Source organism: Chelon labrosus (assembly GCF_963514085.1).
Source record: "Chelon labrosus genome assembly, chromosome: 19".
NCBI classification, from domain to species: domain Eukaryota; kingdom Metazoa; phylum Chordata; class Actinopteri; order Mugiliformes; family Mugilidae; genus Chelon; species Chelon labrosus.
Window position 1 is genome coordinate 17638651 of NC_140352.1, and position 12988 is coordinate 17651638.

General features: G+C 43.7%; 1 protein-coding gene across 1 annotated transcript; it reads right to left on the reverse strand.

The window, feature by feature from the left end:
* Nucleotides 1-4815: 4815 nt before the first annotated feature.
* aco2 (aconitase 2, mitochondrial) lies at nt 4816-12988 on the reverse strand. Its single transcript, XM_084567994.1, has 17 exons — nt 12948-12988; nt 11078-11220; nt 10532-10790; nt 10352-10444; nt 10109-10267; nt 9827-9977; nt 9575-9679; nt 9312-9403; nt 8601-8706; nt 8310-8467; nt 8130-8203; nt 7927-8038; nt 7561-7839; nt 7271-7462; nt 6674-6806; nt 6372-6493; nt 4816-6282 (listed from the first exon to the last, which is right to left on the reverse strand). The coding sequence occupies exons 1-17, from the start codon at nt 12981-12983 to the stop codon at nt 6151-6153; spliced, it is 2346 nt and encodes a 781-aa protein (XP_084424120.1). The 5' UTR covers nt 12984-12988; the 3' UTR covers nt 4816-6150.

Sequence of the window (12988 nt, forward strand, 5' to 3'; positions counted from 1 at the left end):
ATGTCCTGAGAAGCTTGTTCTCTGCACTGTCTTTACCACACATAGAAACAAAATATGAAAAAAAGTGTAAAAAATAATAATAATAAAATGTCTACATAAATGAGAAAGCAAGAATTAGCAATTGTTTAAGACAAAAACCTAGCGACTGAAAATATTTAGAAGTTGTTCTTGCTAATGGACAATTCAATAGTTTTTAAACTCATAAGGCAGGCCTTTACCTTTTAGCAGCTTATAAGCTAAACAATAACTAGTGTTGCTAGCTTGTGCGTGCTGAGGGTTAATATCATTGTCAACACTTGTTCCTTTAGCATCCTGGGCGCTAATAGTCATATAGCAATGCTAGAACCTCTATGAGACTGCATCACGTACAGCAGTAATGTACAGCAGTACATGCTAACCTCACTAATAACAGTGCTAACATGCTAATGCTATGCAATCAGGTTCACAATGTTCACCGTCATAATTTGGTAGGTTAACATGCTAACATTTGGTAAACTGAGATCAAACTGGGAATGTCTGACCTTGACTGAACCAACTCAAAATTTTAACCTGATGAAAAAGTTCAGAAATCCTCACAATTAGTACCAAGGCTCCTTGTCAGTCCATCTAATATTAGCTAGTATGCTTCAGTCTCAACGTACAGACACGCAGCAGATAAAATGGTGTATGGTTGATGTAGAGCAGCTTAAATTAGTTTCAATGACGATGGTCTACTGTACATTTACTATCAGCAGTTAGAATTATGCCGCCTGCACGCCTGCAGCGTTGCTACTTTATGTCAAAGACCAGAAAGATAATTCTCTTATTTTCTTCAGGTCAAATAAGCTGAAAACTATTAATAAATAAAAATATTTCAGGCTGTGCATTACAAAACAACATTTGAAAGTCTTCATATTCCTAATCTGGAAAGCAGTGGCGATCCAAGGTTCTAGGGGGCCCAGGCAAAGAAATAGGTATGCTCCCCGCCCCACCCAATCCAAACTAGTGAAACCTGTCATAGGGCAGATACAAGGGGGCCCTAGTGGGGGGGTTGTGAAGTATTGTCGATGCAATGTAGGGCCCTGCATTGAGTTCAGGGGTCATGCACATGATTTCCCATGTTATGAACAATTCCACACCAATGGAAATAGAAAATATTTGATGATAAAACCATGTCCTCTACAAAAAAAAAAAAAAAAAAAAAAAAAAACTATGGGAAACTATTGTTTACAATTGGAAAACATATTTTCTCCATCAAATACATTTTATGTTTTAGGTTAACTTCTTTAAAATTACAAAAGTCTCCTGCATCATTCAAGGAATAATCTGTCTGGTTTTTAAGACCATTTAGGGAAAAGATACTGGATACGGCTGACAAGTGGGGCTTCAATCCTCTAGGTATCAGACAGTGCTGAGGATGAACATCTGTCATCACAGTGGCACAGAGCAGAGCACTGATAGCACGACTGACGGATGACAAGGCACAAACATGTATCCTAAATAATTCAGCATCCTGGTTGGCTCGGCTCCTCTTTCATTATCCCATATTTAGAACTGCCTGTAGGCCGGCTAATGGACTTCTTTAATGACTCTGCAGTCCTTGTTTCAGATGAAACATTTAATCAGCAGGGTGTCAGCCCTGGACTTGGAGGAAGGAAGGAAGGGAGATGGAGGAGCTTTGAGGAGACAGACAAAAGGCCAAAAGCACCTCCCTGTGAAAGCAGGGCACTGAGGCCGTCTGTGGCCCCCTGCATCAGCATGGGAGACACGTCAACTCCTCTACACACACACACAGACACACACACGGAGCCCGTCTTTAAACTTTAAATCAGCCTTTTAAAGAGACAAATGCCATGATATAATCAGCTTGAATGTGAAGCTGCTGCAGCCTAAATTATTCACTATAAAATAAGGAGCCTGCAGGCGGGTTGTTTCCAGAACATTCTCACACTGAGGCAGCTTCACACAACAAGACAAGGATGATCGTGGTATGAACTACACTTTACTCGTGGTTTACCAAAAATGTGACACCAAATCACAACATAGAAAGACTGCGATGGCAAATCTGAGCTCTGATTTAAAGACTTACAATAACACGCCGGGATTTCAACACAAAGCTGCCGCGAACAGACGCCGACAGCCCGGCGCAGAGAATAAAAGGCTCGGATGCGTAAAGCCGGCCGTAAATCCGATCGATCGGACGATTTACTCACAGGGAAAGCGCCGATCAGCTGTCAGTCAGACGTGACACGGCTCCGAGGTGATTCAGGGCAATTATGTAATTAAATCCGGCGAAAGCTGCGGGAGCATGTGGCGAATAAGTGAGTGGATGTTGGTATGGATGCGGCGCACACAGGCGGGACGGGAAGGCAGCAAATGAAAAGGAGGCAGCGGAGAGATGGGGCGGGGGTGCAGGCAGGGGGTTAGTGAGCTCAACACAACAGCGGGCTTCTCCACACTACACTCAACGCTTTGTTCTCCACACGGATGGAAACATCTCTTAATGTGTGTTTTTTTCCAGAGTATGGAGCTTTAAATGGATGTTCAATATAGTTTTTATTTTCTCCCCCCATCGCAGACTACAGGCTGTATTTTGCTTCAGTTGAACGTGATCATATATTATTTTAGATGAGTTCTTTAGAAACCGCACTTCCTAAAACTACAGATCAAAATCCGTGTTAAGTGTCACAGCTTTGAGGCCATTTCCCACATAGCTTTAATGGACCACTTCCTGCTGGGACCACTCTGATGACATCATGTACAGTTATAAATGAAAGCCTGTGAAACTTAAAACTACTCTACTGACTGTTTCTTATATGTAATAGATTATATAGAAAGTGAAGTTTAAACATCCTTTAGCAGTTTGCCCTTAAACTAACCAGTTTCATAATGTAGTCTGAATATACTGGGGTGGGATGTTCGAGGTTCATCTTGCAGAGCTGTATACCGCTATGCCTACCTGAACGCACCATTTGAGGCATTACAACCAGTTGAGAAGCCAATCACGAGCCAGTGAGCAACTTGACTTCTTCGGTCTTCAGTGAAGAAGAAGAAGAAGACAGGACGTGTAATTAAATATTTGAATCAGAATCAGCTTTATTCGCCAAGTATGTGTGCACATACAAGGATTCCAAACCAGACCGTGATGGACGTGGTCAGGACAGACTGGATTATTGCAGTGTAGAAAATGATCAGCAGCTCCAGAGGCAGGTTGAACTTCCCGAGCTGACGCAGGAAGTACAAGCTCTGCGGGGCCTTCTTTCGTACAGTGTCTGTGTCGGAGGTCCACGTCAGGCCCCGTGAGATTGTGGACCCTAGGAACCTGAATGAATCTACTGTAGGGACTGTTCTGTTGAGGATTGTGAGAGGAGGGTTTGATGGGGGAGCTCTTTCTGAAGTCCACTGTCATCTCCACAGTTTTGAGCGGTTTTAGCTCCAGGTGGTTCTGACTGCATCAGAGGAGCAGCTGTGCTTCATGTCTGAAATGTGGTATTTTGTGTCCTACAGGCTGGATTCTTGAAAATACATTGAATGGTGTCTGCTACAATATGTTCTTTGCACATTCCCAGTTGTTGTTGATGCGCAGCATGTTGCAGTTTACCATTTCCCTCCATGTGGAAATTCCTTTCTGTACAGCAAACAGTTTCCAGTGCTTTATAATCGCTTCTTGTCTCTGCAGTATTTCAGAACTGGCACTTCTTCCTTCAGCCCTGACTCACTGAAGCATGGTTATCTAGACCTCTAAGGTGTGTTGATATCTGGCTCCAAGATGTTAGAAGAATCCATGGATCTGACGTCTTTTTCCAGAACATCCTAAAGATATGAGGACTTTGGAGAGTAAGTCAGCACTTTGAACTTTCTCAAACTATTCCTAATCCATTATCGCTTTGTGATGAGGCTCTGATGAGGCTCATTAGCTTGCTGAAAGAGGTCACTTCCATCATTCTATGACAGGGAGTACTTTGTCCAAATCCTCACATCACCACTACTTGCCTGACAGACCCCGACTGGTCTACAGCTACGTTGTTGCATGTGAGTAACACAAACTGTGATGCACTGTGTGTCCTGACGGCTTTCTATCTGAGCCAACAACTTTATCAGCAATTTGCCCATCACAGCCATCCATAACTCTCCAAGTTCATCAGTGATCATGAGCCCATTGCTAATTTACCAATTTTCCTTCCTCGGACCATTTATGATAAGTAATGACCACTGCAGACTGGAAACACCCCGTAAGAGCTACAGTTTTGGATGTGCCCTGACCCAGTCATCTAGCCATCACAACTAGGCTTTTGTCAAAAATCGCTCAAATCCTTCCACTTGCCCATTTTCCTGCATCTAACACAATTTCACTTGCTGCCTGATATATCCCACCCACTGACAGGTGTCATTCACCTACCAGTGGTGTATATCTTGCATACAGATTATTTGCAATACTCAGTTGTGGACTTCAAAATAAACATCTGACCGTTGAACTATCAAAAATAAAAACATCCGACCCATTCACATTTCTGAATACCTCAGATTTTTTATGATCTTCTTCAATGAAATGTCCTCATCTGTACAGGTAAGACAGACTGTATTTTTTCCAGATATTTTCCATTTCCAGATATCTGTAATGGGTGAGCTTGATTTTGCATGTACAAGTATGAACTACACTTTACTCGCTCAACATGATGATCAAAACCGGACAGATTTAAGTTGTACTACTTGGTTCAGGTTTACCTTGCACATTTTGTGTGCGCATGCAGTTTTAACAAAAACTACATTTCAGCCAAAGAAGTCTAAAAAAAAATAACCCAACACTTGATTTTAGTCACATCACAGGAGGCAATGTAAATGTATGAGATCTGTGAATTTTTATTTTACAACCCATTATTATTATTCCTGTAACACAGAAAAGATAATATGGGAGAAAAGAAACACAACACTTAAACGCACATGAGACCAGACACTTCATATACAGTGGTTTAGATAAGAAGACGGGCCATCATCTGACTTGTGCATTTTGTTTACAGGGACCAGAAGTGACCAGGATTTGATTTAATTTCATTGACCACAACACAGTACTCTGGGTTTTGTATGAAAAGCCTCCTTGCTTAATTAAAAAGTGGTGCCGCCACTTTTGTTTCAAACTTTTGTTGGGGTAAAGGAAAGAAAAAGTGGCACAATACCCCACAAAAAAGGGCACTGAAAATACAGGATGGAAGAGGACACGTGCCAAAGCCTGGTATGGAAACACATGCAGGATCTAGATCTTTGTGCAGAGAGAAAAAAAAAAAATGTACAAAATAAATAACAGGGGAAAACCAAGTGATTGGTTTGACCTTTGATCAGGGGAACAGTTCAAGGATGGTAGCAGCGGAGAAGAAGAGGGTGAGTTAGTAAAGCAGGTGTGTCAATGAAAATAAACTTTATTATAGGACATGAATACAAAAATAACCCATTATGTCACCGTTCTATCCTAAAAAGTGGGACTGCTATTCCGTGAACGCTCAATAATTTCTCCTCGTGACCACCAGCAGGCAGACAAGCTAATAATTGGCTTGTTTATTTTTAGATCCAAAAATAAAACTTCACTAAATGGAGGCAGAGATGCAACAAATGGTGGCATTTACCTGTTAAGGTTGGACTTTCATTAATACAGTGGCGAAATGAATGACAGTGGTTGATTAAAGCGGAGTACAGCGTGAAGTGGCCTCCATGTTATAGTGACCTGTTTGAGCAGCAGCAAAAACACAAACAGAACATCGTCTGCCAGCGTATTATGTCACGGCTCGGGTCAAAGCTTAGTGTGTCAAAGTGTACACATGTGTGTCTCCCGTTTGTTTTTACAACAGAATCTCTAACCGGTTATCAATGCTTGACGGAAACACAGCAGCTTACAATGACTTCAAGAAATGCGATGTACCGTCTGACAAATGAAGTTTTGACAAATATCTGATATCTGTTCCATCATCGGCATTAGTCAGACACTGGAGTAATTCTACTTTGTTCTATGTTTAACTCTTAGAGGTATACAGATGCATTACTTCAGTCAGAGCTGGGAGCTAATGCAGATGATGAAACAATCAATAACATTCTCCATCCTCCATCCTCCCTCCTCCCCCACGGTCCTCACCACCTCGTCTCCCCCTGAAAACCTTCCTCCTCCATATTTCCTCTCCCTGCTCACTGCAGCTCCTTCATCCTGTTGAGGGCCGATCCTGCCTTGAACCATTCGATCTGTGTCTCGTTGAAGCTGTGGTTGAGTTGCATTGTCTCCTCGCTGCCATCGCTGTGCTTCACGACCGCGGTCAGAGGCTGGAAGGGACGACAAGAAACTATCATTAGACTTTCTGCTGTCAGTTAACTGTAATACAGCCATCCGTCCAGGTGATCTGAGCCGGTACCTTTCCTGGCGCGAAGGTTGTAAGTCCTCTGATGGAGATCTTGTCATCGGGGCGGATCTTATCGTAGTCTGATGGGTTGTTGAAGGTCAGAGGAAGCACACCCTGCTTCTTCAGGTTAGTTTCTATGAACAAGAAGGATACTGGTTTGTTAACTGAGAACAAGAGAACTAAACCATTAGATATACTCAGAGCTATAATAAATCACTGGACATGCCCACATACAGCTGAGCCTTTGAAAACCTCTTTTCATATAACGAATCTTACAAACAACCCCTTCCTCCTGTATAGTGTTTTTACTGTACCGTGGATTCTGGCAAAGCTCTTGACGATTATGGCTCTTCCACCCAGATGCCTGGGCTCCAGCGCTGCATGCTCTCTGCTGGAGCCCTCACCGTAGTTGTCATCTCCAACCACCACCCATGAAACACCGTTGGCCTATTGGACAGACAAGAGTGTTTAGTTACATCTATGCTTCTGCTTCAGATAGAGCAGCGCCCACGTCTTCGCCTACATGAGCGGTCATTGCAGGCAGCTGGGGATAATAAATGCTGAACAACTGTTAGTTTTCCTGAAACTGAAGAGAGTAGACATCAGAGTAAATGGTTCGTAGGAGGATGAAGGAAGGAGCATTTTCTGTGCTTGTGTAGTCCCAGAGGCGTGAACGAGGAAATGCATTTCAATATAATGACAGCTGTTGTCATTACCACATCAGGCTATGGTGTAGGCAGATCAAATGGTGATCTAATGTTTCAGTAAGACATGGTTCAATGACTTTCAGCTTTCAAATAGAAAAGCAATATTATAACTAAAAAATAAACATCAAGAGTGTAAGTAAAGGAGATCAAATTATCTTTGGCCAAGCAAATCCAGTAACTGAACTCTTCCTCCGCGATCCTCACCTTGTAGTGCCGGGCCACGTCAGGGACTCCTCCGTACTCTCCTGTCAGGAGGTTCTTGATCTTGTTGATGGCATCATTCTCACTGTTGACCGCACCGATCAGCATGTTGTTGGAGATGTTATCAAGGTGACCGCGGAACTTCAGCCAAGGTCCTGCGGCGCTGATGTGGTCTGTGGTGCATTTCCCCTTCACCTGTAGAGAAAGAAGATGATGAATTCTATTCTCCTGTCACACCAGAAGCAGTGACGATGTGTAGAGATCAACTCCAACAATCGTTTCAGTGGCCTGACCTTGATGAGGACCTGCATGTTCTCCAGATCCTTTCCGCTCCATTTGTCAAAGGGCTCCAGCAGCTGCAGCCGGTTGCTCTGAGGGCTGACGTCCACCTTAAGGCTGGTGCCATCAGGAGGAGGGTGCTGGTAGGTGTCCTGGCCTGGGTCAAAGTCCCTGGCAGGAAGTTCATCTCCAGTGGGGGGCTGCAGCTTGAATTTCTCACCGTTGGGGGCTGTGAGGTAATCTGTCTCAGGGTTGAAGTTTAATGTGCCGGCGATGGCGAGGGCAGTAACAATCTGAGGAACAGAGGGAGGAATTTAGCTCTGACATTAAGCTTGTGTGTTCATGAAGTGTCAGTGGGGATCATTGCAAAGTGAGTTTACCTCAGGTGAAGTGACAAAGGCATGTGTTGCTGGGTTAGCATCATTCCTGGCAGTGAAGTTTCTGTTGAAGGAAGTGACGATGGTGTTCTTCTCTCCCTTTTTCACATCGCGCCTGAATGCAAACACAATGTATTAACTTAAACCAAACACCTACAAACTATTTTGTAGGCCATGGCACGAACTAAAGTTATTGGCAGAGCTACCTGTCCCACTGTCCAATGCAAGGTCCACATGCATTTGCCAGTACCACACCTCCAACAGCTCCAAGGATCTTTGACTAAAGTAAAACAAAAACATGTTCAATCTTCCATTTATTCATTGGGGCCAAGTCACTACTATAAGGGAAGTGCAACTTGCTGCTTTTTGAGTGTGCTGGAACTCACATATCCATCTCTTTCAATGGTGGCACGGATCTGCTCCGAGCCAGGGGTGACTGTGAACTGAGCTTTGCACTTGAGCCCTTTGTCCAAAGCCTGCTTGGCCACAGAGGCGGCGCGACCCATGTCCTCGTAGCTGGAGTTGGTGCAGCTGCCAATCAGACCTGGAAGGTGGACAGAAAATAAAATTAGAAACTTTATCTCCTAAATAAAAGTCCTGTAACTGTGATCTGCGCTGTGAAATGTATGAGTATAAAATAAAGCCCAGCAGATTATGTATCCCTGGTGAGTTCTTACCAACTTTGACCTCCAGTGGCCAGCCGTTCTGTTCTGCCACAGAGCCAACTTTAGATACTGGGTGAGCCAGGTCCGGAGTGAAAGGTCCATTAATGTGGGGCTTCAGCTACAGAACAAAACACCACAATGGTTAATGCTCGTGGTGATTCTCAAATGAACTTAACTAATGCAAGCTTATCTTGCATTGTCTTGGTCTTGCAGTGTGTATCATACTTTGCCAAAAATAAAATCCAAACTTCACTTGGTTTAAAATACCCAGGAAATAGTTAGCGGAGTGCTAATTGTGACTGCATATTTGGAGGTTTCCTTTTAAAACGTTACTAGGAAGGCCAAACCCTCCTGAAAAGAGCAGTCTGCTCTGATTTGTCAGCTCCAACCGCCTGAGCAGGCACAAGGACAGACGCAGGTACTTCTGATCCAGGCAGAGACATGAAAATTGCGTTGTGTTTTCAATGCACGCAAAATTAGTATACGCCCCTCCAGGATGAGTCATCAACATTTAAAAGTCTTTTCCAAGGAGATTACCAACTATAAAGTACTATAACACATGTCTACAAAATGTGTTTATTGGCAGTGTTGAGACATAAACTAGAGCACAGGTGACTTCTTAGAGACTAGTGTTTTGTTAACTGATCCTTGGCCCATGATTGTTGTTTCACACCCTACCTCTAAATGATCCAGTGAAGGCAGAAATACAAAAAAAGGATATACCTCATCCAGATTGAGCTCGATGATCTGGTCGTACTGGCAGCCTTCATCTGGAACCAACAAATCTGAATATTCATCAGCCAGGGAGGCAATCTCTGAGAAGAAACACACAAAACATTACATTAACAACATAAACATCTTACAGGAAAATCAAATAATTGACTTCGATAAAATAGTTTAAGATGCTGATGATTATTTGCATCTTTTACAAGTATGAATATTTTCTAAAAGTGCGCTGTCACATTAGTTATAAACCCTGTACATACGTCCACGCCCGGTCTTCTCCAGGTAGGTCTTCATGCGGTGGTTGTAAGGGAACACTGAGGTTGTGGCTCCAATCTCTGCTCCCATGTTGCAGATGGTGGCCATTCCTGTTCACACAGAGACGCACATTAGTGAGACTGTTGTTGTTTCTACCACTTTGGTACAAAGGTTCCAAAGTTGCCTCAGAACGTTACAATGTAAGAGCTGAACACTAAGGTAGAAAAAAAGTTTTAAAAAAGCTTTTTATTACTGACCAGTGCAGGAAATGGAGTCCACTCCTGGTCCATGGTACTCAACAATGGCTCCAGTGCCTCCCTTCACTGTGAGGATGCCTGCCACCTTCAAAATTACATCCTTAGGGGACGTCCACCCAGAGAGGGACCCCGTCAGCTTCACGCCAATCACCTTAGAGAAGGATATTTGGGAATTTATTGCGTTAGCAGAGATGCAAAGACAAACAGTACATACATTACAGCCACTAAATGGAACAGGATAGAAGACAGAATAATGTGCGATACATGCCGTATCCTGCTAACCTTGGGACACTTGAGCTCCCAGGGGATTCCTGCCATGACGTCGACTGCATCAGCTCCACCAACTCCGATGCAGATGGCACCAAGCCCACCACCGTTTGGCGTGTGGGAATCTGTGCCAATAAGCATCACTCCTGGGTAGGCATAGTTCTCCAGGATGATCTGTTCAGATTTAAAAAATACGATAGTTAGTATAATTATAACACTATGGCTACAGCAGCTCTAAAGATTGCCATGTATTAATACCTGATGGATGATTCCAGAGCCAGGTTTCCAGAAGCCAACTCCATATTTCGCCCCAGCACTGGACAGGAAGTTGTAGACCTCTTCATTCACTTCCTATGAAAAGAACCGTGTCTACAGCTCAGCTTAAAGTTGTGTGTGTGGCATTTTGAGAAATCATTACTGTGAACAAATCATTCTTACTTTTGCCCTTGCCAGATCCTTCACCCCTCCGGTCTGGGCCTCAATCAGGTGATCACAATGGATGGTGGAGGGCACAGCCACCTTAGGCAGGCCGCTGCTGATGAACTGGAGCATAGCCATCTGGGCAGTGGCATCCTGCATAGCCACGCGGTCGGGATGCAGCCGCAGGTAGGTGCGACCACGATCGATCTCCTGGTTGTGGGGGTCATCGAGGTGGCCGTACACGATCTTCTCCGACAGGGTGAGCGGGCGGTTAAGTCTGGAGAGAAAACAATGACCACATTTTACCCATAGTAGGATGCTGTGAGGTAAAGGCTAGAAGATGATGAGAATCAGAACAACAGGTTGTGAAATTTGGGTCAAGGTTGTGAAATGTGGGGCAAGCTGACTGATAAGAGATGTTACCAGCAACGGCAATGTGTAAAACTGTGGTAAAGGGCGGGCAAACAAACAGCAGGGATCGAACATTCACATAGATAAGGGAGTGTTGGAGGAAACAGTGATGTGAGCCAGAGCAAATACAGGGCAGATTAGGAGAACACTAACCTTTTTCGCACAATGTCAACGTTGGACTGGAGCTTCTCATAGTTGATGAAGGAAGTGGGCTCAAAGCGGCTCATAGACACTTTGGCCTTGGCTCTGTAAGCGGCCGATACATGCAGGCGGCGTGCACCGTGGCCCAGGGCCAGCTGGAGACAGCAACATCAAACACATTGAGCATTATCACCGAGCAGGGAATTTATTTGAGCAGCTTAAACAAACATCATTCCTCAAACAAAAATGTTTCTGTGGCCTTTTCTGTCAACTTTGTATTTTTCTTTGTATCGAGTCTTTGTAGAACAGAGCTGAAAAAGCAGGTGGGTTGTTGAGAGTAATAATGGGATGTCCGCTAGTGAATGCAATGCTGTTTTGAAGAGAGCTCAAGTGTCGCATTTCAGTGCTTCCCTGGTGAACACGAGTCAACAACCCCCCCTCCACCACCACCAGCAGCAGCATGAGGCCAACCCCAAATATACCCTCAGCCAATGGAAAGTCCTCTTAATAACTCTTAAAGGTCCTTCTAGTTAATTACTTTAAATTTTTAGGGAAGCTACGTTTCACAGGTTTTACATGTCAAACTGTCTGTGCGACTGGTTTTACAAAGAGCATAGCACTCATCCCAAAAACAGTGAAGCTGCTGAGAAACTACCAGGTCTGAGACTGAGTTTTTACTGCTTCAGCTCCGTTTCTTACAGCCTGGCGCATTTTATACCAGTTACAAGGAGAAAAAAAAAACTCAATAGGCTTTCTGAATAGATAAATATGAAACAAGTTGTCGAGTAGCTTAAGGTGTTCAATGACAGATCAACATGTGTTAAAGATTAGCTTGTCGTTTAACAAGCAGCTGCTGTCAAGAAGCCTGCAGTGCAGCCTTTGAATCAACCAAGCAGCCAATTCACAAGTTAATCCATAAGAAGTGTAATTATGGGTTCATTTTAGAGGGATTATATTGAAGCTTGGTCATTACTGGTATTATTATTGACCTTCTGTTGGTTTAAGTAGAGAGTGTTTTGTTTTTTGTGACTAATGAAGCACTGATTTAAAACCACAGTGTGTTTCACAGGCAATTAAAGCCTTCCATTATTTGATCCATGGTCACGACTTTGTCAAAATGAGATTTTCCAATCTTAAAAATATACGATTTATATTTTATTTTTTAGTCAGTATTTGAAGAAGGTGTCCTGGTTGTCTGGTCTCATCATCCAGCTGGATGCAGTGAGCATGAGTCCTGACAGAGGTCAATCAGAGTTCACTTAGAGTTAAGACACTGGCAGTTTTTATATACCTGATTATGTTTAATCATTAAATCAACTGTAAAAATAATGACAGCTCCACACTCTTCCTGGATACCGGATGACACACACCAGGTTGATTTTAAAAACAGCACCGTAAGTGCGTTTTTCTCCCACAAAAATAAAAAAATAACACATTTGCTTCTTTATTTGCTTTCTTTAAGACACACTTCTGCGTGTTGTGTTGGACGCTAGTCGCCTGTGCGCCTGCTAGGAGCTCTAACCTTGTGGTTAACCTTGCTATCACACGCCCCAAACTACACCGTTATAACCAACACACCCAGACTCATTTAAAGCCTGCGGATATGGACGACAGCGTGCCGTAAACGGAGGCACTAGCTGTGATTTGTTAAGCCAGAGTCAAACTAGTCCTCGCCCTCTGGATGCGTTCAGAGCCGCCGGGACACGATGACCTGGACGGCTAGCCGGTGACGGTTCCGCAGCTTAAGTCATCCCCAGCAACCGCTCTCAGTCCGCTAACGGCCTCAAAGCGGCATTGCAAGAGGTTTATGTGATCCGAAGAAGGAAGTGACACTTGTCTCTGGTGAAGCAAATACGGTAAAACTAGTCATTTAGTTACTTACCTGAAGCCGGGCGACAGTGAGACAGTAGGTTGCCATTTTGT

Bases quoted from the DNA above. Each gene is read 5' to 3' on its own strand.
- aco2 (XM_084567994.1), bottom strand. From the start codon at position 12,983: ATGGCAACCTACTGTCTCACTGTCGCCCGGCTTCAG. The intron at 9,404-9,574 runs GTATGTACAGGG...GTTTCTTCTCAG, and splicing joins GGAGAAGACCGGGCGTGGAC to AGATTGCCTCCCTGGCTGAT. The intron at 7,840-7,926 runs GTAAACTCACTT...TCTGTTCCTCAG, and splicing joins CCTTTGTCACTTCACCTGAG to ATTGTTACTGCCCTCGCCAT.